The 25797-nt window shown below is 60.6% G+C and overlaps 2 protein-coding genes across 2 annotated transcripts in view; one reads left to right on the top strand and one right to left on the bottom strand.

Moving 5' to 3' along the window:
- Window positions 1–14920, top strand: part of SLC25A10 (solute carrier family 25 member 10) — a 36842-nt gene extending 21922 nt beyond the window's left edge. The window contains exons 5-11 of the mRNA XM_078618494.1: window positions 88–129; window positions 2110–2153; window positions 3221–3291; window positions 3778–3870; window positions 7017–7094; window positions 9702–9758; window positions 14426–14920. Coding sequence (XP_078474620.1) covers window positions 88–129; window positions 2110–2153; window positions 3221–3291; window positions 3778–3870; window positions 7017–7094; window positions 9702–9758; window positions 14426–14524 — 484 coding nt within the window. The 3' untranslated portion in view covers window positions 14525–14920. The remainder of the gene's footprint in view (window positions 1–87; window positions 130–2109; window positions 2154–3220; window positions 3292–3777; window positions 3871–7016; window positions 7095–9701; window positions 9759–14425) is intronic.
- Window positions 14921–21669: 6749 nt separating this feature from the next.
- LOC144735951 (stannin-like) lies at window positions 21670–24199 on the bottom strand. Its single transcript, XM_078618548.1, has one exon. The coding sequence runs from the start codon at window positions 23859–23861 to the stop codon at window positions 23556–23558; it is 306 nt and encodes a 101-aa protein (XP_078474674.1). The 5' UTR covers window positions 23862–24199; the 3' UTR covers window positions 21670–23555.
- Between the last annotated feature and the right edge of the window lie 1598 nt (window positions 24200–25797).

A 25797-nucleotide genomic window follows, 5' to 3' on the forward strand; every position in this document is an offset into this window, starting at 1 on the left:
GTGAACGGGCACTTGCCCCAGCAGCCTGTGCAGGCTACATGGGGGACCTTTGTCTGTATCTGCGTGCGTCTGTGTGTGCATCTGCAGGATGCAGAATGACATCAAACTGCCACTTGACCAGCGACGCAAGTAAGTTCTGACCCTTGACCCCCCCCCCTCCACCTTTGACCTCCTGGGTAGGGGCATTATTCATTTTTCATAATTAAGCTCTTGAGATTTGCAATGGCGCGTGACCAGTCCATGCCTATCCCGAGGTGTTCCACCAACCCCTCACTCTCACAGTGCTAGCTGCCACCACCACCACCGTGATAATCACCACGATCACTGCCGGTATTATCGCCATCACCACCATGGCCACCACCTCATCACGATTATAATCATCAGCAATACCAGCATCATCATCATGATCATTATCACGACCACCACCATCATACTCACCACTCTCACCACTATCACCATTCTAGATTTGAAGCTTTCGTGACTGCAAGGATTCATATTCTTAGGTTTTTTCGGTAAAGTCACGTAGGCTGACACAGCTGTCGTGGTTGTGACGGTTCCACCTGAAGACTGAAGCTTGTGTTGCCTCCGAAACGTCGTGATTTTTATTTTATTTTACTTTTATTAATTTTAATGTTTTTCCTACGTGACTTTACCGGAAAAAACCTAAGAACACTATCACCATCACCACCTGAACCGTCACCACCACCATCATCCACCACCGCCGCCACCGCTGCCGAAAGCCCATGGCATTTATTGCCATGGGTTTGGCCCGATACAATTTCTCGACGGTCGGTGCGAGATCACGTTTCGCGACGTGACGATCGTTGCCCGCGAACCTCGCGATCGCGTGTCGCGAATGATTAGATTGTTGCTGCCGCTGCTGCTGTTGTTGTTTTCCGTGCCCTAACCGAAATCTGTCCCGGCATGAATAGCGGTCCGCTCGGAGGTTCTCTCTACGGGGGCGGGGGGGGGGACCCTTTCTCCAGTGCCGAGTTGCTTCGAACGATAATGAAAAGGCTTGAACTCCTCTTGAAGATGTCCGCAGGAATCAAGTTGATGCCGCCTATCGCACGGCACCGAGTTTGCTTTTGTGCGGTGACCTACGACACGACGAGCGGTGGTTGGGGGGGGGGGGCACGTGCGTGCCATTGGACCTCCCGATAACAACAAACAACTCGGTCCGTAAATGGGAGTGACGTCCAGAAGCACAAACGCCGCCCGCTGCCGTGGGCTCCCGATTTACCCCGTCGCGTCCGTTCGCGTGTCACCGACCGTCAGAGGTCGGTGACCATCAGAGGGTGGTCCCCCCCCCACCCCCACCCCCTCCTCCCCCCTCATCCACCCCCCCCACCCCCCCCCCCCCCCCGAGCGAGCAGAGCTTCGTGGAAACGCGGCACGCGGCGAACCCGGGGACCTCGCCGGTGATGAGCACCACATGGCCACCTCTGATACCGACGCCGCCTCTGTCAGCAGTCGGTGACGATGATGGCGGCGGTGGTGGCGGTGGTGGTGGCGATAGCGGTTGTAGTGGTATCAGTGGGTGGTAGTGGCGGTGGTGGTGGCAGTTGTAGTGGTATCAGTGGGTGGCGGCGGTGGTGGTGATGGCGGTGGTGGTATCAGTGGTCGTGGTGGTCGTGGTGGTAGTGGCGGTGGTGGTGATGGCGGTTGTAGTGGTATCAGTGGGTGGCGGCGGTGACGGTGGCGGTGGCGACGTTTTGCCGCGTGAGTCCAGCCGGCGTCGGCACGGCGTGTGGGAGCCATGTGGTTTTAATTGCCGAGGTTACGCAGCGTCCAGTACAGCCGTTCCCCCCCCAACTCCCCGCCCTCTCCTCTCGCCGTGTAACACTGCGAGGTTTCACAACGCCGCTCTGTCTCTCTCTCTCTCGCTCTCTCTGCGCGAGAAGTGTTTCTGTGGCCTTTTGTCGTGGTGGGAGCTGCGGTTGACGCGCCCCTCACAGCTGCTGACAACCAGTCCTGGGCCCCCCCCACTCCCCAGGTCGGCTCGGCCTCAAAACGAGTATCCGGTGTGGCGCGTAGTGCATCAGCACGGCCCCAAACCGTCGGTAACGGGCTGTGCGTGTGTTGCCCGTCTGCGTGTCTCTCTTACAGCTACAAGCACGCCATCGATGGCATGTACCGGGTGGCCAAAGAAGGTGAGCCCTACGGTGGCCACCGATCGGCACGCCACGCCACGCACGCGCAAGCACAAAGACAAAGATCCCCCGTGTATAGCCTTTAACAGACTGTCGGGGCAAGTGCTGTTAGCGAGTAGCACCTATGAAGGCCGGAACGGTACACGAAGGGGGGGGCGGGTGGCCAGCACCACGCCCCCTCCGCCTTTGTCCGCACGAGTTCGATTCCCGCTCACGGCCAACACCGGTGACGATTATCTGAACAGGTCCTTGGGCCTACCTCTAGGTCGACTCGGCCTCAAGTGAGTACCTGGTGCGGCGTGTAAACATCGCCACTGGGGAGACAAAGGCGGTCGGGCGTGGTGCTGGCTACTCACCCCCATCATGTGCCGTGCCGGCCTTCATAGGTGCTCTCTCACAGCACTTGCCCCAATATCCTGTTAAGGCTATACGGGGGATCTTTGCCTTTGTTTTGCCCTCCCCCCTGTCCCTGCGTCTTGTGACCCCGTGACCCCGTGACCCCATGACACCCGTGACCCCGTGACCCCGTGTCTTTATGACTCGATGTCCCCGTGTCTCCAAGTCTGTGACCCTGTGTCCCCATGTCCCCTTGTCTCTATGTCCCCTTGTCTCCACGTCTGACCACATGTCTCCACGTCTCCATGTCCCCCCCCCCTCCCGTGTCCTTGTGTCTCTGTATACCCCCATGTCTCCACGTCTGACCCTGTGTCCCCATATCCCCGTGTCCCTTTATCTTCACGTCTTACCACGTGTCTTCACGTCTTACCACGTGTCTTCACGTCTGACCACGTGTCTCCACGTCTCCGTGTGTCCCCCCTGTGTCCTTGTGTCTCCGTATACCCCCACGTCTCCACGTCTGACCCCGTGTCCCCATATCCCCGTGTCCCTTTATCTTCACGTCTAACCCCGTGTCTCCGTGTCCCCCCACGTGTCTCCACGTCTCCGTGTCCCCGTGTCCCCCCCCCCCCCCCCCCGTGTCCTTGTGTCTCCGTATACCTCCACGTCTCCACGTCTGACCCCGTGTCTCCGTGTCTCCCCACGTGTCCCCCCACGCGTCTCCCCGGCAGAGGGCATCAGGAAGCTGTTCAACGGCGCCACGATGGCAGCGAGCCGCGGGGCGCTGGTCACGGTGGGACAGGTACGGCCACTACCGCGATTCTGCGTGCGTGCGTCTGTGCGTGCGTCTGTGCGTCTGTGCGTGTATCTGTGCGTGTATCTGGACGGGGAACGGAAGTGTAGCGGTTAGCGTCACCGCCCTACGAAGCCGGCGACCCGGGTTCGATTACCCGCTCGTGACCGATAACAGCGGCGATTATTTGAACCGATCCTCGGCCCGCCCTCGGTGAGCTCTCTTGCAGCATCTGTGGGAGACACAAGCGTGGTCCAGGCGTTGTTGTGCACTCGGTCCACCCACCTCACGTGTCGTGCCGGCCTCCATAGGTCCCTGCCCCAACAGTCCCGTCAAGGCCATTGCTTGAGGATCATCGTCCCTGTGTGTGTGCGTGCGTGTGTGTGTGTGTGCGCGTGTGTGTGTGTGTGCGTGCCGGCGTGCCTGTGCGTGTGCGTGCGTGTGTGCGTGTGCGTGTGTGCGCGTGTGCGTGCGTGTGTATGTGCGCGTGCGTAGCTCTCGTGCTATGACCAGGCCAAGCAGCTGGTGTTGGCGACGGGGCTCATGGGAGACAACATCACAACGCACTTCCTCGCCAGCTTCCTCGCGGTGAGTCTCCCTGCCGCCCTCCCCTCCGATCTCTCCCTCCCCTCCGATCTCTCCCTCCCCTCCGATCTCTCCCTCCCCTCCGATCTCTCCCTCCCCTCCGATCTCTCCCTCCCCTCCCATCTCTCCCTCCCCTCCGATCTCTCCCTCCCCTCCCATCTCTCCCTGCCCTCCCATCTCTCCCTCCCCTCCGATCTCTCCCTCCCCTCCGATCTCTCCCTCCCCTCCGATCTCTCCCTCCCCTCCGATCTCTCCCTCCCCTCCGATCTCTCCCTCCCCTCCCATCTCTCCCTCCCCTCCCATCTCTCCCTCCCCTCCGATCTCTCCCTCCCCTCCCATCTCTCCCTCCCCTCCGATCTCTCCCTCCCCTCCGATCTCTCCCTCCCCTCCCATCTCTCCCTCCCCTCCGATCTCTCCCTCCCCTCCGATCTCTCCCTCCCCTCCGATCTCCCCCCCCCCCCATCTCTCCCTCCCCTCCGATCTCTCCCTCCCCTCCGATCTCTCCCTCCCCTCCGATCTCTCCCTCCCCTCCCATCTCTCCCTCCCCTCCGATCTCTCCCTCCCCTCCGATCTCTCCCTCCCCTCCGATCTCCCCCCCCCCCCCCATCTCTCCCTCCCCTCCGATCTCTCCCTCCCCTCCGATCTCTCCCTCCCCTCCGATCTCTCCCTCCCCTCCGATCTCTCCCTCCCCTCCGATCCCTCCCTCCCCTCCGATCTCTCTCTCCCCTCCGATCTCTCTCTCCCCTCCGATCTCTCCCTCCCCTCCGATCTCTCCCTCCCCTCCGATCTCTCTCTCCCCTCCGATCTCTCCCTCCCCTCCGATCTCTCCCTCCCCTCCGGTCTCTCCCTCCCCTCCGATCTCTCCCTCCCCTCGCATCTCTCTCTCCCCTCCCATCTCTCCCTCCTCTCCCATCTCTCCCTCCCCTCCGATCTCTCCCTCCCCTCCGGTCTCTCCCTCCCCTCCCATCTCTCCCTCCCCTCCCATCTCTCCCTCCCCTCCGATCTCTCCCTCCCCTCCGATCTCTCCCTCCCCTCCCATCTCTCTCTCCCCTCCCATCTCTCCCTCCCCTCCGATCTCTCCCTCCCCTCCGATCTCTCCCTCCCCTCCGATCTCTCCCTCCCCTCCGATCTCTCCCTCCCCTCCCATCTCTCCCTCCCCTCCCATCTCTCCCTCCTCTCCCATCTCTCCCTCCCCTCCGATCTCTCCCTCCCCTCCCATCTCTCCCTCCCCTCCGATCTCTCCCTCCCCTCCGATCTCTCCCTCCCCTCCCATCTCTCCCTCCCCTCCGATCTCTCCCTCCCCTCCGATCTCTCCCTCCCCTCCCATCTCTCCCTCCCCTCCCATCTCTCCCTCCCCTCCGATCTCTCCCTCCCCTCCGATCTCTCCCTCCCCTCCCATCTCTCCCTCCCCTCCGATCTCTCTCTCCCCTCCGATCTCTCCCTCCCCTCCCATCTCTCCCTCCCCTCCGATCTCTCCCTCCCATCTCTCCCTCCCCTCCGATCTCTCTCTCCCTCCCCTCCCATCTCTCCCTCCCCTCCGATCTCTCCCTCCCATCTCTCCCTCCCCTCCGATCTCTCCCTCCCATTTCTCCCTCCCCTCCGATCTCTCCCTCCCCTCCGATCTCTCCCTCCCCTCCGATCTCTCCCTCCCCTCCGATCTCTCCCTCCCCTCCGATCTCTCCCTCCCCTCCGATCTCTCCCTCCCCTCCGATCTCTCCCTCCCCTCCGATCTCTCTCTCCCCTCCGATCTCTCTCTCCCCTCCCATCTCTCCCTCCCCTCCGATCTCTCCTTCCCCTCCGATCTCTCCCTCCCCTCCGATCTCTCCCTCCCCTCCCATCTCTCCCTCCCCTCCGATCTCTCCCTCCCCTCCGAGCTCTCCCTCCCCTCCGATCTCTCCCTCCCCTCCAATCTCTCCTCCCCTCCGATCTCTCCCTCCCCTCCGAGCTCTCCCTTCCCTCCGATCTCTCCCTCCCCTCCAATCTCTCCTCCCCTCCGATCTCTCCCTCCCCTCCCATCTCTCTCTCCCCTCCCATTTCTCCCTCCCCGCCGCGCTCTTCCCTCTGCGCTCTCTGTCACGTAAACAAACAACGACTCCTCCTGCGAGTGCCTGATTTCAGCAGCATTGGTTCAAAAAAAGCAACAGCAAAAAAACCACCAAACTGGACACGGTGTTTTGACATTCCGTGTCTCGTCAGCAGAGTCAGGCTTTGGTTGAACCAACGATGGTGACGCGCCCAATATTTGACTGCAAGGACCACCGCCACCAACCCACCACCACCACCACCACCACCACCACCACAGAACCACCACCCCACCACCAGCCCATTACCACCACCACCGCACTTCCATCATCACTACCACCACCCCACCACCGCACAACCACCACCACCCCACCACTATCGCCCCACCACCACTGCACCAGCACTACCACCACCACCCCACCACTACCACCCCACCACCACTGCACCAGCACTACCACCACCACCACCCCACCACTATCGCCCCACCACCACTGCACCAGCACTACCACCACCACCCCACCACTACCACCCCACCACCACTGCACCAGCACTACCACCACCACCACCCCACCACTATCACCCCACCACCACTGCACCAGCACTACCACCACCACCCCACCACTACCACCCCACCACCACTGCACCAGTACTACCACCACCACTCGACCACTACCACCGCACTACCACCATCATCTCACAACCACCCAACCACCACCCCCCTCCCCACCCCGGACAACATCGGTGGTGAATACCGGAACTTGTCCCGGGCCTCCGCTAGGTCAACTCAGCCTTCAACGAGCAGCCGGTCCCATACGTGTGCTGGCCTTCGTAGTCGCTACTCGCTCACGGCGCTTGCCCCCCCCCCCTCCCCCCGCAGCCTGTGCAGGCTACACGGGGGATCTTTACCTCTGTGTGTGTGTGTGCGTGTGTGCGTGCGTGTGTGTGTGCGCGTGTGTGTGTGTGCGTGTGTGCGTGTGTGTGTGCGTCCGTGCGTGCGTGTGTGCATGCGCGCGTGCGCGTGTGTGCGTGTGTGCATGTGTGCGTGTGTGCGTGCGTGTGTGCGTGTGCGTGCGTGTGTGTGCTTGTGTGCGTGTGCGTGTGTGCGTGCGTGTGTGTGCGTGCCACAGGGGGGCTGTGCGACTGCGCTGTGCCAGCCGTTCGATGTGCTCAAGACGCGGCTGATGAACTCGCACGGGGAGTACCGGGTGAGTGTGTCACGGTGCCACGCGCGCTGCACTGACGGACACAACAATGCACACACGGTGGACACACGATGGACACGCCGATTGACACGCCGATGGACACGCCAATGGACACGCAGATTGACGCACTAAAACTGAAAAGATTTTTTATTGTACCAGGTAAGGCCCACTTAGTTATGTAGCTCTTTTTCAGAGCCGACCTGGCCACAGATGATAGCTTGACAAAGTGGCTTATCACGTGGAATTTTATAGCTTAGATGAGAATATTCTAAACGCACATTTCTCAATGTGGAGGGAAAAAACCGGAGGAACCTGAGAAAAATCCACGCGACCACGGGGAGAGAGAGACGGAGAGACACGCAAACTGCAAATATACAGCAGCAGGCGTCAGGGTTGGGATCGAACCCACGACTTCCTGTATACCAGGCGAGGTAGTTAGCATCTCCTAGCCACCGTGATGATGATGATGAGAGAGACACGCAAACTCCAAATATACAGCAGCAGGCGTCAGGGACGGGATCAAACCCACGACCTCCTGTGTACCAGGCGAGGTCGTTAACATCTCACCACGGTTTGCGAGATACTGCAGGGAAACGTTTAAAATGATTGATTGAGAGAGAGAGAGACACAGAGAGACACACAGAGAGCGACAGAGAGAGAGAGAGAGAGCGGTGATGGACAAAGTTCAATGGCCTTGAGCTGCAGCCGAGTTTGGGCTCGTAAAGGTCACACTTTGAGTCTCGTGTTTGCAGCGAGGTGTTTTTTTACAAGGCTATGAAGTAATAGCTGTGAAGCAGATCTTGCCTTATCAGTTGTATGTCATCCAATCTCGAGCCTGCGGCTGTAGAGAATTGCCTCGTTGCCACGGAGTTGAACGTCAGAATGGTCCTGGGCTCGACACGATATGATCACGATTATTAGTATTATGATGATTCGCACAGATTGGGAATGGAACAGCACCGAGGGGGGGGGTGGGGCACCTTGCGCCGAGTGGAGCGCGGTCGGAGCGGGGTGGGTCTCTTTGCCCAGTGCCGCGCACCGCACCCTGCCGACCGAACCCCTTCGCGAACCGCCCCGTCGTCGCTTCGTGAGCCGCGTTCCGGGCTGCTTGCGCTCTGTCGCGTTTGTCGCGACGGAGCGCAAGACTCGGGTAGGCCGGACCGGGGGACGCGACGGGTACGGCGCGATCAATCGACGCCTTCGCCAGGTCCGGTCGGCGCCCGGGCTCGGAGGGGGAAAACATTTGCCGGTGGATCGGGTGCGGCGGTTGCAGGCTCCAGGTTTTTTTTAATTTGTAAATCCGTCTATGGAGCCTCGGCACCACACTGGATGATCCCACCGTGTCCGTCCTGTGCTCGCCCGAGCTGCACTGTCTTCACGTTGCCGAACGAATGCGTGTTAAGGTCCCCACGATACCTCGCCGATTTCACCACCACCGCCATTTTCACCGCCACCCGCCACCTTTGCCACCTTTGCCACCACCGCCACCACCGTGACTACCGCCGCCACTACCTTTGCCATCACCGCCGCCACCATCGCCACCACTGCCACCGCCGCCACCACCGCCGCCACTGCCGCCACCACCGCCGCCGCCACCGCCACCACCGCCACTGCCGCCACCACCGCCACCGCCACCGCCACTACCACCACCGCCACTGCCGCCACCACCGCCGCCGCCACCCGCCACCACCGCCGCCACTGTCACCACCACCACCACCACCACCGCCACTACCACCGCCACTGCCGCCACCACCACCACCGTCACCGCCACTACCGCCACCCGCCACTGCCGCCACCACCGCCGCCACCACCGCCGCCACTGTCACCACCACTGCCACCGCCACCACCACCGCCACTGCCGCCACCACTGCCGCCGCCACCGCCACCGCCGCCACCGCCACTGCCGCCACCACCACCACCACCACCGCCACTGCCGCCACCACCGCCGCCACCGCCACCGCCGCCGCCACTGCCGCCACCACCGCCGCCACCGCCGCCGCCACCACCGCCACTGTCACCACCACTGCCGCCGCCACCGCCACCACCACCGCTACTGCCGCCACTGTCACCACCACCACCGCCGTCACCGCCGTCACCGCCGCCACCCGCCACCACCGCCACTGTCACCACCGCCACCGCCGCCACTACCACCACCACTGTCACCACCGCCACAACCACCGCCACTGTCACCACGGCCACCGCCGCCACTACCACCAACCCTGTCACCACCGCCACTACCACCGCCACTGTCACCACCGCCACCGCCGCCACTACCACCACCACTGTCACCACCGCCACTACCACCGCCACTGTCACCACCGCCACCGCCGCCACTACCACCAACCCTGTCACCACCGCCACCACCGCCGCCACAACCACCGCCACCACCGCCACCCGCCGCCACTGTCACCACCGCCGCCACCACCGTCACCACCGCCGCCTCCCTGCTCTCTTCAAGTCCTTGACGTAGTGAAGTGTGGTGGATGCCGGCTGTTGTTGTCCGTGTGTGTGTGTGTGTGTGCGTGTGCATGCGTGTGTTTGTGCGTGCGTGTGTGTGCGTGTGTATGTGTGCACTCACTTCCTGTGTGTCGGTGCGGTGTCGGTGTGCAGGGTGTGCTGCACTGCTTCTCTGAGACCGCCCGGCTCGGCCCCTTAGCTTTCTACAAGGTGAGATGCTGCTGCTGCTGCTCCTGCTGCTCCTGCTGTTGCTGCTGCTGCTGCTGTTGCTGCTACTGTTGCTACTACTGTTGCTGCTGCTGCTGCTCCTGCTGCTGCTGCTGCTGTTGCTGCTGCTGCTCCTGCTGCTGCTGCTGCTGCTGTTGCTGCTGCTGCTCCTGCTGCTGCTGCTCCTGCTGCTGCTACTACTGCTGCTACTGCTGCTGCTGCTGCTCCTACTGTTGCTGCTGCTGCTACTACTGCTGCTGCTGCTCCTGCTGCTGCTGCTCCTACTGTTGCTGCTGCTGCTACTACTGTTGCTGCTGTTGCGGCGTCACGTGGACATTATCCTCATGTCCCCGTGTCCTCACGAGCCGTGTCTCCGTGTCTCCGTGTCCCCGTGTCCCCGTGTTCCCGTGTCCCCGTGTCCTCACGAGCCGTGTCTCCGTGTCTCCGTGTCCCCGTGTCTCCGTGTTCCCGTGTCCCCGTGTCCTCACGAGCCGTGTCTCCGTGTCTCCGTGTCTCCGTGTCCCCGTGTCCCCGTGTCCCCGTGTCTCCGTGTCCCCGTGTCTCCGTGTCTCCGTGTTCCCGTGTCCCCGTGTCCTCACGAGCCGTGTCTCCGTGTCTCCGTGTCCCCGTGTCCCCGTGTCCCCGTGTCCCCGTGTCTCCGTGTCCCCGTGTCTCCGTGTCTCCGTGTTCCCGTGTCCCCGTGTCCTCACGAGCCGTGTCTCCGTGTCTCCGTGTCTCCGTGTCCCCGTGTCCTCACGAGCCGTGTCCCCGTGTCTCCGTGTTCCCGTGTCCCCGTGTCCTCACGAGCCGTGTCCCCGTGTCTCCGTGTCTCCGTGTCCCCGTGTCTCCGTGTCCCCGTGTCCCCGTGTCTCCGTGTCTCCGTGTCTCCGTGTCCCCGTGTCTCCGTGTCCTCACGAGCCGTGTCTCCGTGTCTCCGTGTCTCCGTGTCTCCATGTCCCCGTGTCCCCGTGTCCTCACGAGCCGTGTCTCCGTGTCTCCGTGTCCCCGTGTCTCCGTGTCCCCGTGTCCCCGTGTCCCCGTGTCCTCACGAGCCGTGTCTCCGTGTCCCCGTGTCCCCGTGTCCTCACGAGCCGTGTCCCCGTGTCTCCGTGTTCCCGTGTCCCCGTGTCCTCACGAGCCGTGTCCCCGTGTCTCCGTGTCTCCGTGTCCCCGTGTCTCCGTGTCCCCGTGTCCCCGTGTCTCCGTGTCTCCGTGTCTCCGTGTCCCCGTGTCTCCGTGTCCTCACGAGCCGTGTCTCCGTGTCTCCGTGTCTCCGTGTCTCCGTGTCCCCGTGTCCCCGTGTCCTCACGAGCCGTGTCTCCGTGTCTCCGTGTCCCCGTGTCTCCGTGTCCCCGTGTCCCCGTGTCCCCGTGTCCTCACGAGCCGTGTCTCCGTGTCTCCGTGTCTCCGTGTCTCCGTGTCCCCGTGTCCCCGTGTCCTCACGAGCCGTGTCTCCGTGTCCCCGTGTCCTCACGAGCCGTGTCTCCGTGTCTCCGTGTCTCCGTGTCTCCGTGTCTCCGTGTCTCCGTGTCTCCGTGTCCCCGTGTCCCCGTGTCCTCACGAGCCGTGTCTCCGTGTCTCCGTGTCTCCGTGTCTCCGTGTTTTCGTGTCTCCGTGTCCCCGTGTCCCCGTGTCCTCATGCGCCGTGTCCCCGTGTCTCTGTGTCCCCGTGTCTCCGTGTCTCCGTGTCTCCGTGTCCCCGTGTCCCCGTGTCCTCACGCGCCGTGTCCCCGTGTCCCCGTGTCCCCGTGTCTCCGTGTCTCCGTGTCCCCGTGTCTCCATGTCCCCGTGTCCCCGTGTCCTCACGAGCCGTGTCCCCGTGTCTCCATGTCCCCGTGTCCCCGTGTCCTCACGAGCCGTGTCCCCGTGTCTCCGTGTCCCCGTGTCCCCGTGTCCTCACGAGCCGTGTCCCCGTGTCTCCATGTCCCCGTGTCCCCGTGTCCTCACGAGCCGTGTCCCCGTGTCTCCGTGTCCCCGTGTCCCCGTGTCCTCACGAGCCGTGTCCCCGTGTCCCCGTGTCCCCGTGTCCCCGTGTCTCCGTGTCTCCGTGTCTCCGTGTCTCCGTGTCCTCACGAGCCGTGTCCCCGTGTCCCCGTGTCTCCGTGTCCTCACGAGCCGTGTCCCCGTGTCCCCGTGTCCTCACGAGCCGTGTCCCCGTGTCCCCGTATCTCCGTGTCCCCGTGTCCTCACGCGCCGTGTCCCCGTGTCCCCGTGTCCCCGTGTCCTCGTGGCCCCGTGTCCCCGTGTCCTCACGCGCCGTGTCCCCGTGTCTCCGTGTCCCCGTGTCTCCGTGTCTCCGTGTCTCCGTGTCCCCGTGTCTCCGTGTCTCCGTGTCCCCGTGTCCCCGTGTCCCCGTGTCCCCGTGTCCCCGTGTCCTCACGAGCCGTGTCCCCGTGTCCCCATGTCCCCGTATCCCCGTGTCCCCGTGTCCTCACGAGCCGTGTCCCCGTATCCCCGTGTCCCCGTGTCCCCGTGTCCCCGTGTCCTCACGAGCCGTGTCCCCGTGTCCCCGTGTCTCCGTGTCTCCGTGTCCCCGTGTCCTCACGCGCCGTGTCCCCGTGTCTCCGTGTCCCCGTGTCCTCACGCGCCGTGTCTCCATGTCTCCGTGTCCCCGTGTCCCCGTGTCCCCGTGTCTCCGTGTCCCCGTGTCCTCACGCCCCGTGTCCCCGTGTCTCCGTGTCCCCGTGTCCCCGTGTCCTCACGAGCCGTGTCTCCATGTCTCCGTGTCCCCGTGTCCCCGTGTCCTCACGCGCCGTGTCTCCATGTCTCCGTGTCCCCGTGTCCCCGTGTCCCCGTGTCTCCGTGTCCCCGTGTCCCCGTGTCCTCACGCCCCGTGTCCCCGTGTCCCCGTGTCTCCGTGTCCCCGTGTCCTCACGCGCCGTGTCTCCATGTCCCCGTGTCCCCGTGTCCCCGTGTCTCCGTGTCCCCGTGTCTCCGTGTCCCCGTGTCCTCACGCCCCGTGTCCCCGTGTCTCCGTGTCCCCGTGTCCTCACGCGCCGTGTCTCCGTGTCCCCGTGTCCTCACGCGCCGTGTCTCCATGTCTCCGTGTCCCCGTGTCCCCGTGTCTCCGTGTCCCCGTGTCCTCACGCCCCGTGTCCCCGTGTCTCCGTGTCCCCGTGTCCTCACGCGCCGTGTCTCCGTGTCTCCGTGTCCCCGTGTCCTCACGCGCCGTGTCTCCATGTCTCCGTGTCCCCGTGTCCCCGTGTCCCCGTGTCTCCGTGTCCCCGTGTCCTCACGCCCCGTGTCCCCGTGTCCCCGTGTCCCCGTGTCCTCACGAGCCGTGTCCCCGTGTCCCCATGTCCCCGTATCCCCGTGTCCCCGTGTCCTCACGAGCCGTGTCCCCGTATCCCCGTGTCCCCGTGTCCCCGTGTCCCCGTGTCCTCACGAGCCGTGTCCCCGTGTCCCCGTGTCTCCGTGTCTCCGTGTCCCCGTGTCCTCACGCGCCGTGTCCCCGTGTCTCCGTGTCCCCGTGTCCTCACGCGCCGTGTCTCCATGTCTCCGTGTCCCCGTGTCCCCGTGTCCCCGTGTCTCCGTGTCCCCGTGTCCTCACGCCCCGTGTCCCCGTGTCTCCGTGTCCCCGTGTCCCCGTGTCCTCACGAGCCGTGTCTCCATGTCTCCGTGTCCCCGTGTCCCCGTGTCCTCACGCGCCGTGTCTCCATGTCTCCGTGTCCCCGTGTCCCCGTGTCCCCGTGTCTCCGTGTCCCCGTGTCCCCGTGTCCTCACGCCCCGTGTCCCCGTGTCCCCGTGTCTCCGTGTCCCCGTGTCCTCACGCGCCGTGTCTCCATGTCCCCGTGTCCCCGTGTCCCCGTGTCTCCGTGTCCCCGTGTCTCCGTGTCCCCGTGTCCTCACGCCCCGTGTCCCCGTGTCTCCGTGTCCCCGTGTCCTCACGCGCCGTGTCTCCGTGTCCCCGTGTCCTCACGCGCCGTGTCTCCATGTCTCCGTGTCCCCGTGTCCCCGTGTCCCCGTGTCTCCGTGTCCCCGTGTCCTCACGCCCCGTGTCCCCGTGTCTCCGTGTCCCCGTGTCCTCACGCGCCGTGTCTCCGTGTCTCCGTGTCCCCGTGTCCTCACGCGCCGTGTCTCCATGTCTCCGTGTCCCCGTGTCCCCGTGTCCCCGTGTCTCCGTGTCCCCGTGTCCTCACGCCCCGTGTCCCCGTGTCTCCGTGTCCCCGTGTCCTCACGCGCCGTGTCTCCGTGTCTCCGTGTCCCCGTGTCCCCGTGTCCCCGTGTCCTCACGCCCCGTGTCTCCGTGTCCCCGTGTCTCCGTGTCCCCGTGTCCTCACGCCCCGTGTCTCCGTGTCTCCGTGTCTCCGTGTCTCCGTGTCCCCGTGTCCTCACGCCCCGTGTCCCCGTGTCCCCGTGTCCCCGTGTCTCCGTGTCCCCGTGTCTCCGTGTCCCCGTGTCCTCACGCCCCGTGTCCCCGTGTCTCCGTGTCCCCGCGTGCTCACACGCCGTGTCTCCGTGTCTCCGTGTCCCCGCGTCCTCACGCGCCGTGTCCCTGTGTCCTCACCGGCCGTGTCCCCGTGTCTCCGTGTCTCTGTGTCTCCGTGTCCCCGTGTCCTCACGCCCCGTGTCTCCATGTCTCCGTGTCCCCGTGTCTCCGTGTCCCCGTGTCTCCGTGTCCTCACTCGCCGTGTCCCCGTGTCCCCGTGTCTCCGTGTCTCCACGTGCAGGGCTTCGTCCCTGCCGCGATCCGCCTCATCCCCCAGACGGTGCTCACCTTCATCTTCCTGGAGCAGCTGCGGTCGCACTTCGGCCTCGTGCTCGCGTGAGCGTCACGCAGAGCTCGCGTGAGCGAGTGTGCGAGTGTGGAGTGTATGTGTGAGAGAGTGAGTGAGTGAGAGTGTGGAGTGTATGTGTGAGGGTGAGTGCGAGTGTGGCGTGTATGTGTGAGAGAGTGAGTGAGTGAGAGTGTGGAGTGTGTGAGAGTGAGTGTGTGAGAGTGAGTGAGCGAGAGTGAGTGTGCGTGTGTCTAAGAGAGAGTGACTGAGAGAGAGTGAGTGTGTGAGTGAGAGAGAGAGTGAGTGTGTCAGTGAGTGTGTGAGAGAGTGAGTGTGTGAGAGAGTGAGTGTGTGAGAGAGAGTGTGTGTGTGTCTAAGAGAGAGTGAGTGTGTGAGAGAGAGAGTGAGTGTGTGAGTGAGTGTGTGAGAGAGTGAGTGTGTGAGTGAGAGAGAGAGTGTGTGAGAGAGTGTGTGAGAGAGTGTGTGAGTGAGTGAGTGTGTGAGTGAGTGTGTGAGAGAGTGTGTGAGAGAGTGAGTGAGAGAGAGTGAGTGTGTGTGTGTCTAAGAGAGAGTGAGTGTGTGAGTGTGTGAGAGAGTGTGTGAAGGTGTGAGTGCGTGCGAGCGAGTCTGTGTGTGGAGGAGTGGCGGTGTAGTGGTTAGTGCACTGCGCTGGGAACCCGATGACCCGGGATCGTTTCCTGCTCAGGCAATGTCGGTGATAAATCCATGAACTGGTCCTGGGCCTCCTCTAGGTCGACTCAGCCTTAAATGGGTACCTGGTACGGTTTGTACGCATGATGATTACTGGGGAGACGAAGATGGCCAGGTGTGGTGCCGGTGTTTGCTAACAGCACTTACCCCAACAGTCTGGTTAAGGCTATACAGGGGATCTTTGTCTTTGTGTGAGAGTCTGTGATGGTATGAGAGGAGGAGGAGGCTCGTGAAGGATGCCACTGACCAATGGGAGGCAGTCGCCCTCCAATAAACGGAGGAGCGACGCTCGCAACAACGAGCGGAGCGCCGGGTGGCTAAAGCACAGCAAGTTTGTGCCTCGGACCAGTCAGGGGTACAGCTGGTGGTGCACCTACCAGTGGTCATCTCAGTCGACCCCCACGGCACCTGCTGGGTCTGTCCCCGTGACATCCCGTCTGTCGGCAGCGAGCCTTCGACACTTCGCGTGGCCTCGGAGTGCACCTGGCCTGGCACAGGCGCCGTGGTGACGTCACCGCCGCTTGGTGGCCAATGGTGGCTTGTTGTTGTTGTTTTGTTGTTGTTGTTGGTGGTGGTGTGTGTTCGCGCTGGTCTGTGTGCTCGTGTTAGGATGGCGTGTGCTGTGCGGTGTGTACGCGATGGAGTAACGGATGTGTGTGCGTGTGTGATCGTGTGTGTGTGTGTGTATGTGTGATCGTGTGTGCGTGTGTGTGCGTGTGTGTGTGCGTGTGTGTGCGTGTGTGCGTGTGTGCGTGTGCGCGTGTGCGTGTGTGCGTGTGCGTGTGTGCGTGTGCGTGTGTGATTGTATGAGTGATCGTGTGAGCGACGGAGACCTGCCATGGATTGGCACCACTCCTGATGAGGGTAGCAATTTCCAGTCTGGTGGAGATTAGAATTTAACGCAACTAATTACCTTGATACGAATTAACGAATCGAATAATGCCTATTTTTTACACACGTAGGGGACCTGGGTGGGTGTGGTGTAGACTCAGTGGCTGCCGTTGGGTTGTCCGTGCCAACCGCTTTGAGTCGTGGGGACTCGGTGACTCGGAGAGGACGGGGATTGGCAGAGCCTCCAGGCAATGTCGACATGGCAGCGTGTACCGCCACAACGCCTCCTGCCTCTGTCCCTGTCTCCCCGTCTCTCTGTCTCCCTGTCCCCCTGTCTCCCCATCTGTCTCCCCATCTCCCGGTCTCCCCATCTCTCTGTCTCCCTGTCCCCCTGGCTTCCTGTCTCCCCATCTGTCTCCCCATCTCTCTGTCTCCCTGTCCCCCTGTCTCCCCATCTGTCTCCCCATCTGTCTCCCCATCTCGCTGTCCCCCTGGTCCAAATTCCCGCTACGTCTCGTTGCCTTGGAGTGGGTTCCACTGACGGTGTGGGTCATTTCATCTCGGGTCGGCGGGCGGGCGGGCGGACGGGCGGGTGGGTCTGTGGGCGAGTGCGGTTATTCTGAGCGAACGAGAGGGCAGAGCGGCGGTGGCGATGGTGGCGGTGGTGGCGATGGTGGTGGTGGCGGTGGTGGCGATGGTGGTGGCGATGGTGATGGCGATGGTGGCGGCGGTGGTGATGGTGCTGCTTTGAGGGCCCACCCCAAGTGGCGACTCCACTTGACACGCTTAACGTGGCGGAACAACGCGCACACACTCGCACAACCGCCGCCCCCCTTGGAATCCGTTCTTCAATACTTGAATAATCGCCTTGGTGATGCGAGTTATTACTACTTGTGCGTGCGCGTGTGTGCGCGTTGCGCGCATCGGTATGCACGAGGGCAGCTTAGCCACGTGGTGCGTCTCGCTCGTGAGCCTGGGGGGCGGGCGGGGGGGGGACACAATCTTTCCGACGGAGCATTGTAAATAAAAAGCCGTAGAGCCGAGAGTTGTCACGTCCGTGTCGTCGCGTCTCTCACATTCCTCCCCGGTTGGAGAAACGGGCCCGACGCACGTGTTGGATATCGCCGGAACTGCTCGAGGGGAGAGAGATTCACACTTTTAAAAACCCGCTTCTCGCCCCCCCGCCGTGGCCGGGTTACAGTTCAATTTCGCGGGGAGCGGAATGACGCTGGGTTCTGGTTCGCAGGCCATGCGCTCGCCAGTCGCGCGTGATGATGTCTCCTGCTGCTGCTACTGATATCGAGTGGAAACATCTGGAAAATAAAAAAGCAACAAGAATCTGTGACCGCATTGTTGGATGCTCGCAGAGGGATTTTGGTCGTGGTGCTGAAACCACTTTATGCCGACCTCTACTGACCCCACCCACCCCTATTGACCCCACCCACCCCTACTGACCCCACCCACCCCTACTGACCCCACCCACCCCTACTGACCCCACCCACCCCTACTGACCCCACCCACCCCTACTGACCCCACCCACCCCTACTGACCCCACCCACCTCTACTGACCCCACCCACCCCTACTGACACCACCCACCCCTACTGACCCCACCCACCCCTACTGACCCCACCCACCCCTACTAACACCACCTCTACTGACCCCACCCACCGTACTGACCCCACCCATACCCCTACCACTGCTTCAGGCGCACCACCCCCCCCTCCACCTCTACCACAACCCCCACCACCTCTACCACAACCCCCACCACGACCCAAACCAGCCTCACCACGTGTCTGGGGGGCGGGACCCACACAAAAAGTAGGCGTGGCTTGAAGAAGAAAGGGCGGCGCCTAAAAAGGAAAGACGCCTGGGGCTCAGAGAGGCAGAGACGAGCGGTGGATCAATCACGTGAGGTGGGATCATCCAGCAGTGTATTGACCACGGTTGATGGTGATGGTGCCGGAGGTGGCTTGGGCAGGTCTTCGTACAGCAGTGGATTGATCCTGCCTAAATGATGATGGGGGTCTTGAGAAGTCTGGCTTTGGACGCAGACGCGGCCTGCAATTCTACGTATGGCCACAAGGCGGCGCTCTTTTCCACACATCCAGCTACAGCGAGGTGCCATCTTCCGAGGGCTGGTTCCGCAGGAAAGGAAAACCCGTGGGTTCGATTCCCAGACAAGTGCCGAATTCTCCTCGTAGCAAAAGTAGCTACAAATGCTACAGGCCCCGCACTTTAGGGGGGTACAGCTGGTGGTGCATCTACCAGCGGTCATCTCAGTCGGCCAACCCATGGCACCTGCTGGGTCTGCCCCGTGACCTCATGCACCTAGCCTGGGACAGTAGGGGGTACAGCTGGTGGTGCATCTACCAGCGGTCATCTCAGTCGGCCAACCCATGGCACCTGCTGGGTCTGCCCCGTGACCTCATGCACCTAGCCTGGCACAGTAGGGGGGTACAGCTGGTGATGCATCTACCGGTCATCTCAGTCGGCCAACCCATGGCACCTGCTGGGTCTGTCCCGTGACCTCATGCACCTAGCCTGGCACAGTAGGGGGTACAGCTGGTGGTGCATCTACCAGCGGTCATCTCAGTCGGCCAACCCATGGCACCTGCTGGGTCTGTCCCGAGACCTCCTGCACCTAGCCTGGCACAGTAGAGGGGTACAGCTGGTGGTGCATCTACCAGCGGTCATCTCAGTCGGCCAACCCATGGCACCTACTGGGTCTGTCCGGTGACCTCATGCACCTAGCCTGGCACAGTAGGGGGGTACAGCTGGTGATGCATCTACCAGCGGTCATCTCAGTCGGCCAACCCATGGCACCTACTGGGTCTGTCCGGTGACCTCCACCTGTCAGCGAGACCTCGACAACTTCACGTGGCCTCAAAGTGCACCTAGCCTGGCACAGGCGCCGTGGGGACGTCACCGTCACTTCGTGGCGAATTTCGGCTGTTGGTATTATTGGTAGGGCTGGTGGTGATGGTGGGGGTGGGGGTGGTGGTGGCGGTGGCGGTGGTGGTGGGGGTGGTGGGGGTGGCGGTGGTGGTGGCGGTGGTGGTGGGGGTGGTGGAGGTGGCGGTGGTGGTGGGGGTGGCGGTGGTGGTGCCGGTAGTGGTGGGGGTGGCGGTGGTGGTGGTGGTGGGGGTGGCGGTGGTGGTGGTGGTGGGGGTGGCGGTGGTGGTGGTGGTGGGGGTGGTGGGGGTGGCGGTGGTGGTGGCGGTGGTGGTGGGGGTGGTGGGGGTGGGGGCTACGTTGCTGCTGCACGTGGCTGCCTGTGATCCAGCGCTGGTGGAGGCAGCTGAAAGTGAGGGTTGGTGGATCACCTCAAGAGCCGTCCCCTGGCTCTACAGGAGGAGACGGTGCAGCAACAATGTAGACTTCATCTGTTCCGTCCCTAAGGGGTAGGAGTGTCTCCCCCCTACAGCGCGCGTTGGGTTTTGTTTTCATTATCTGAGCGCTCTGGGTTTGCATCTCACGCGTAAACACTCATTAATCGGCCCCCCCAAAACACATTGATATACAGAGGACTGTAGAGCTTGGGCAATAGTTGGTAGCGCCGCGAGGGAGACGCAATATCGTCTGCTTATTGAAAGTGTTCCTCGTATTCGCAACAACGACGCTGGTGATTATTTAGCGTTAATTGGGAAAGTGAATGCAATTGGTCAAATTGTTGCCCGAAATTTTCAGTCTCCTCCTCCTCCGGTTTTGCTGACGAACCAAATCAATCGGCTTTGCCCACGTGACGCGACAACTGCAATCTTGATTGGTTCTCTCTCGAACCGGCCGAGTGTCACAGTTAAACACCGTCACGTGATCCCATTCGACGACGATCTGACCCATGGCCCGAATTTAAGAATCGCCTGATATTGGCAGTGGAAGCCTGCGCGTACAATTTATCGCAAATCCGCGACGATCGTATTTAAATCCTTTATATTAAGTTCACTTGCTTGCTTGCTTGCGTGCTTGCGTACTTTCTTGCTTGCTTACGACCGTGCAAATCTTTTGGTCGTTTTTAACCCACTTCCCGTGATCCAATCGAGCTGACATTTTGCACACAGACTCGTTGTGCGTGACAATTTATTTTCGTGAAAATGTTTTCCAAAATGTTACACTGTTTAGGGAATTTTTTTAAAATATTTAATTACCAATTGCTTAATGGTGGCAGACAATAATCTGACCCATATGTGGCAGCTATCTCAAGCCAGAGGACGAGAGGACTCTAGCCGCCCGTTTCATGATGACGCAAATGTTGACTAACCACATGGCATGAAATCCCTGCCCCCACGCTATACAGTGGAGACTATTTATAGAGCAGTTAAATTGAAGCCGCCAGGTTCTTGAAAGTGGTAAAACGGGTCAACGCTAGTGCCCTCGGGAATATACGGGGCATATCAAGAGGTGATCTTACATATAAAGGATTTATAGTGAACAATTTTGTTTTTACGGGTTAATTTTTTTTGTGTTTATCTGTCAGATGGTGAAACGATCGATCGATCGATCGCACGAACGGACGCGTGTGCATTTGCGTCTCCAACTTTGCTGCGTGGCGCATCGGAGGCGATCCTGTGCTCGGCGTTTTTTTTTTGACCGACGTTGCAAGCGGCGATAATTGTCGGTTAATTAATCTATCGAGCGTCCGAGGCTGGTGCTGCGTCCTCGCGAAGATAAAAATCATTATACCCCCGCTGTTATGCTGGCGTCCTCAATTTATCACCTCCAGCGAGCGAGCAAGAGACAACTCCTCCGCTTTTGCTCAATATTTGGTGATTTGCCAAGAAGGTTTTTTTCACCCCCCAAAAAATCCTGTTTACTTTGCAGCAGTTCAATCTCACATCATTATTAGCGTCGTCATCGTCGTCAGCTACGAACGATCCACTGCTGGATGGAAATCTCTCCAAGCCGTCGCCATAGGATGATGATGATGATGACGACGACGGTGGTGGTGGTGGCCACGCTGCACGTGGCTGCCTTTCCGATCCAGCGCTTTGAAGGCAACTTAATTATTTACATTCATTTCTAAGGCGCCTTCCACTCACGTCTCAGTGCGTGAGAGGGTTGGTGGATCACCGCACGGATGTCGTGAAACTCCGTTCTACCCGTGGGCGTGGAGCCATGCCCTGGCTCGCCAAGCGAGTGGATGAACCGTCATCTGTTTCCATCTGTATGGCGTGCCGAGCGAGCGGGGATGGGGGCAGCACCTCGAATGAAACCAATACTCTCAAGACTTAAAGCGTGGCTTTCCCGGGTAAATAAATGCCTTTATTATCACCGTCGTCATCGTCGCTAACACATTCCTGCGGAGGGAGCTGGTAGGAACGTTGGGTTGCTCGGTCAATGGCCAGGGTCAACGGCGGCGTGGCCGACTGTGAGGGCGGGCACAAGCCGGCGTGAGTAGGTTAAACGTTGAGTTTTATAAGGGCACCACGGGGTGACCAGCCCCTCCCCACCCAGTCCCACCCCTCCCAGCCCCCAGCCTGCCCCTCCCCACCCTCCCCACCCAGCCCCTCCCCTCACATTTTTGGATACACGACGGACGGACGGACAGAATAATCCCCTGTGGGCTGGTGTAACCAGGAGGTTTCTACCAGTATAATTTATGTACATCTAGTAATAGGTTTTTACCCTTCCAACTGGTACAAAAACTGACACCTTTATACAAGGGATCATGTTTGCAATAACCACAACACAAGCAGTCAAAATGCAAACAAAAAGAAACAACTCTGATAATGATATGCACTGTCCTTGAAGTTGATTGGTCCACACCCGAGACGGCTTTCCTTAGAGCCTAGTCTCCATTGGTGTTGGACCAGATGACGCCAAAAGGCGGGTGCGATTCGGCATCGGAGGTCCTTCTCGTCATTGCCACGATTCGCCCATGCGTCACGGTCGTCCTCATCCACGACACCTCCTCGACACGGGGCCGGAATTCACTCCTAGGACAGGGAGGGCGTGGGTCTTGCTACGGTGACGTCGAAAGCTTCGCGCCTCAGAACCGCGGGCTGGGATGAAGCGACACGTCTTCATTGCAGACCCCAACGACGGGAACGGCTGGAGCAGTTAACATCTTGGCGGCTATGAGATGTTAACTACCTCGCCTGGTATGCAGGAGGTCGTGGGGGTCAATCCCGACCCTGACGCCTGCTGTATATTTGCAGTTTGCGTGTCTCTCTCTCATCATCATCACGGTGGCTAGGAGATGTTAACTACCTCGCCTGGTGTACAAGAGGTCGTGGGTTCGATCCCGACCCTGATACCTGCTCTATATTTGCAGTTTGCGTGTGTCTGTCATCATCATCACGGTGGCTAGGAGATGTTAACTACCTCGCCTGGTATGCAGGAGGTCGTGGGTTCGAGGCCGACCTTGATGCCCCGGGCAAATATCAAATATTCGCCACTGTTATTGGGCCGCGAGTTGGAATGCAACTTGGGTTGTGGGGTTCATGGAGCAGTGCGCTGACCACTACACCACTGCTGCAAACGCACACACATGGACAAAGACCCCCCGTATAGCATTCACAGACTGTTTGGGGCAAGTGCGGTTTAACGAGCGCGCACACAGACAAAGATCCCCCGTATAGCCTTCACCGACTTTTTGGGGCAAGTGCGGTTAGCGAGCGCGCACACGGACAAAGATCCCCCGTATAGCCTTCACAGACTGTTTGGAGCAAGTGCTGTTAGCGAGCGCACACAAAGATAAAGATCCTCCACATAGCCTTCACATACTTTTTGGGGCAAGTGCTGTTAGCGAGCGCACACAAAGACAAAGGCCCTCCACATAGCCTACACATACTTTTGGGGCAAGTGCTGTTAGCAAACACACACGCGCGCGCGCTCGTTCTCCATGCGCTTTGCATCATTGCTGCATCATCGCTGTCGATCGAGATCGCTTTTGCGTTGTCCGTGGCTCCCACCGCTAAACGTGTTTGAATGTCTCGTGGCAGAATGCCAGAAACGAAGCCCTCCTGGTTCTTTCTGAGCTCCTCCCTCCCCGCCCACAGCTGGGGCGTTGCAACGTTTGAGGTGAGACGTGACAATGCGAGGAAGGTGCCTCGACTCGCCGGGCTGGCTGGGGGGGGCGGTGGTGTCACTGAAGCAAGAAGCACCGTGAATTCAGCCCAGACTCAATCCACTGCTGGATGAAGGCCTACCCAGCTACCTCCAACAGCATTGACATCAGCCCAGACTCAATCCACTGCTGGATCAAAGCCTACCAAAGCCACATCCAGCATTTTGATTTACAATCGGGTTTTTTTACCCCTCTGAAATTTTACTCGGAACGGTTACCGTTTTCCTGCCTTTTTGAGAAGTGGCAATCGGTTACCGTTTTTTTTTTCAACAAGTTACAATAGAATACGTAAACATGCGCATTGACGCTGCGTTGGAGGTGGTGCACAAATGAAAAAGAAAAATCCAGGACACGGTCGTCAATAACGCGGAAGTGGCTCAGACTCAGGGGATGTGTTCCAGACCCACGACAAACGAACACCATCTCACGGCGCGTGGCCATCCTACGCCTCTCGCCATCACGTCTCGACCGGTTCAGCCTCCCCCGCCCGTGTCCTTCGACACGAGGATTCCCTGCCGCTCCACGCAGAACTCCTTTTCTCCCGGGACCTGCTGCGTCTGGATGAATGGCTCGTGACCGCCCACGCCCTTGGTGGCGTCCGTGGGGCCGTAGTCGGACTCGGTCACCATGCTCTCTTGATCCTCGGGGGGACACGGAGATCTCTGTAGGCGCAGGTAGCACCAGCAGCCGCAGACGAGGGCGCCCAGCGCAGCCACGGCGACGAGGATCACGAGCACCGTGACCACGCCGGTGGTCGCGGTGAGGTCCAGCGTCGACATGGCGACCGCGTTCGCGTGTCTCTGTGTCGTGTGTGTGTCTGTGAGTGTCCGTGTGTGTGTCTGTGTGTGAGTCTGTGTCCGTGTGTGTCTGTGTCCGTGTGTGTGTGTCTGTCTGTCTGGGGGGGAGCGGTAGTGTAGTGGTTAGCGTGCTGCACTACGAACCTGGCGACCCGGGTTCGATTCCCGCTCACGGCAAACACCAGTGACAATTATTTGAACCGATCCTGGGCCTCCCCTAGGTCGACTCAGCCTCAAATGAGTATCTGGTGCGATGTGTAAACATCGCCGCTAGGGAGACAAAGGCGGCCGGGCGTGGTGTTGGCCACCCACCCCCTCGCGTGCCGTGCCGGCCTTTATAGGTGCTCGCTAACAGCACTTGCCCCTACAGTCTGTTGAGGCTATATGGGGGCTCTTTATCTTTGTCTGTCTGTGTGTCTGCCGGATCGAGGGGGCTAAACGGGCGCGGCACGGGCTAGAGAAGAGATGGAGTGATGTGGTACAGGAGGACGTGGAGCTGAGTGGACTTGCCGATGACTGGTACCAGCGGTGTCAAGATCGGCCTCAGTGGAGGAGGCTCGTGAAGGACGCTACTGGGCAGTTGGAGGCAGTCGCCCTCCAACAACAACGGGGAGCGGAGGAGCGACGCTCACAACAACGAGCGGAGCGCCGGGTGGCTAAAGCACAGCAAGTTTGTACAGTAGGCGGCACAGGTGGTGCATCGGCCAGTCATCTCAGTCATCTCGGTCAGTCGACCCGTGGCACCTGGGTCTGCCCCGTGACCTCCTGCCAGCGGGCGTTCGACACTTCACGTGGCCTCAAGGTGCACATGGCCTGGCACAAGCGTCGTGGTGACGTCACCGCCACTTAGTGGCGAATGGCGGTTGTTGTGTGTCTGTGTGTTTTGTGTGTGTGTGTCTGTCTTTGTCTTTGTGCGCGAAGATCGAGAGATTTGAGAGCGAGCGAGACAGTGTGGCTGCAGATGTGGGCTGCTGCTGCTGTGGCTGATGATGCTGCTGATGATGCTGATGATGGTGCTGCTGATGATGCTGCTGCTGTGGCTGGCGCTGCTGATGGTGCCGCTGATGATGCTGATGATGGTGCTGCTGATGATGCTGCTGTGGCTGGCGCTGATGATGGGTGCTGCTGATGATGCTGCTGATGCTGCTGCTGTGGCTGGTACTTCTTCAGCGTCTCGCTGCTTGTGGTCGTGGCGTGCTCAACTCCTCCGTCCAAACCAGTGATTAAGAGCTGCCTCCTCTTCACGCAGAAGTGGCGGGCGACTGCTATTGCTGCAGTGCTGCAGTGCTGCTGCTGCTGCCACTGCTGATGCTGCCAGCCGCGTGGAAGTTGAATCCTCGCGATGGTTCGGCGCAGTCGAGAGCTCGAATCGCAAACTCTAGTGAGTGTTTTGCAACTCGGTGAACGAGAGAGCGAGTCCACTTCAAGGGCCCAATCAATGAAATCGACGCGTGTACAAGACGGCGCTGTGTGACTTCACTCTGCGACCAAGTCTTGCGCGGGGGGAGGGGGGGGTCGGTTGTGGGAACCCTGAAGAAGCGAATCGACAAAATCTCTGCAACGTAAGCGACAGAGTTAATTTCGGGTAAAATCAATGAAAATGGGGTATGCCGATAGCATAAAAATGAGATGTGATAGAGCAAATCTGAGATCAGATTTGGAATCGGCACCCTGAAATTAGTCTAGAACAGCTGCAAAAGTCCAGGCCAGAAAAAAATGTCTTTTTTGTTGTTGACCAGTTTGTTTAGCCACTCAAGCGGAGCACCACGTGGTGCTTGATGATGAGCCAATGACGACGCAGCCACGTGGCGAACGCGAATCGCCCCCCGCGTTGGCCACGTGGGTAGAGGGCACCGCAGCCTTCGAGCGAGACTCGGAGGGTACCCCCGGTGGACACTCACGATTCTCTGTCGTGTGG

This window comes from Lampetra planeri, chromosome 58 (genome assembly GCF_965212315.1).
Source record: "Lampetra planeri chromosome 58, kcLamPlan1.2.h2, whole genome shotgun sequence".
Lineage (NCBI taxonomy): Eukaryota > Metazoa > Chordata > Hyperoartia > Petromyzontiformes > Petromyzontidae > Lampetra > Lampetra planeri.

What these genes read in the sequence shown, in the direction of transcription:
- LOC144735951 (XM_078618548.1), bottom strand. Translation starts at nt 23,861, where the DNA reads ATGTCGACGCTGGACCTCACCGCGACCACCGGCGTGGTCACGGTGCTC.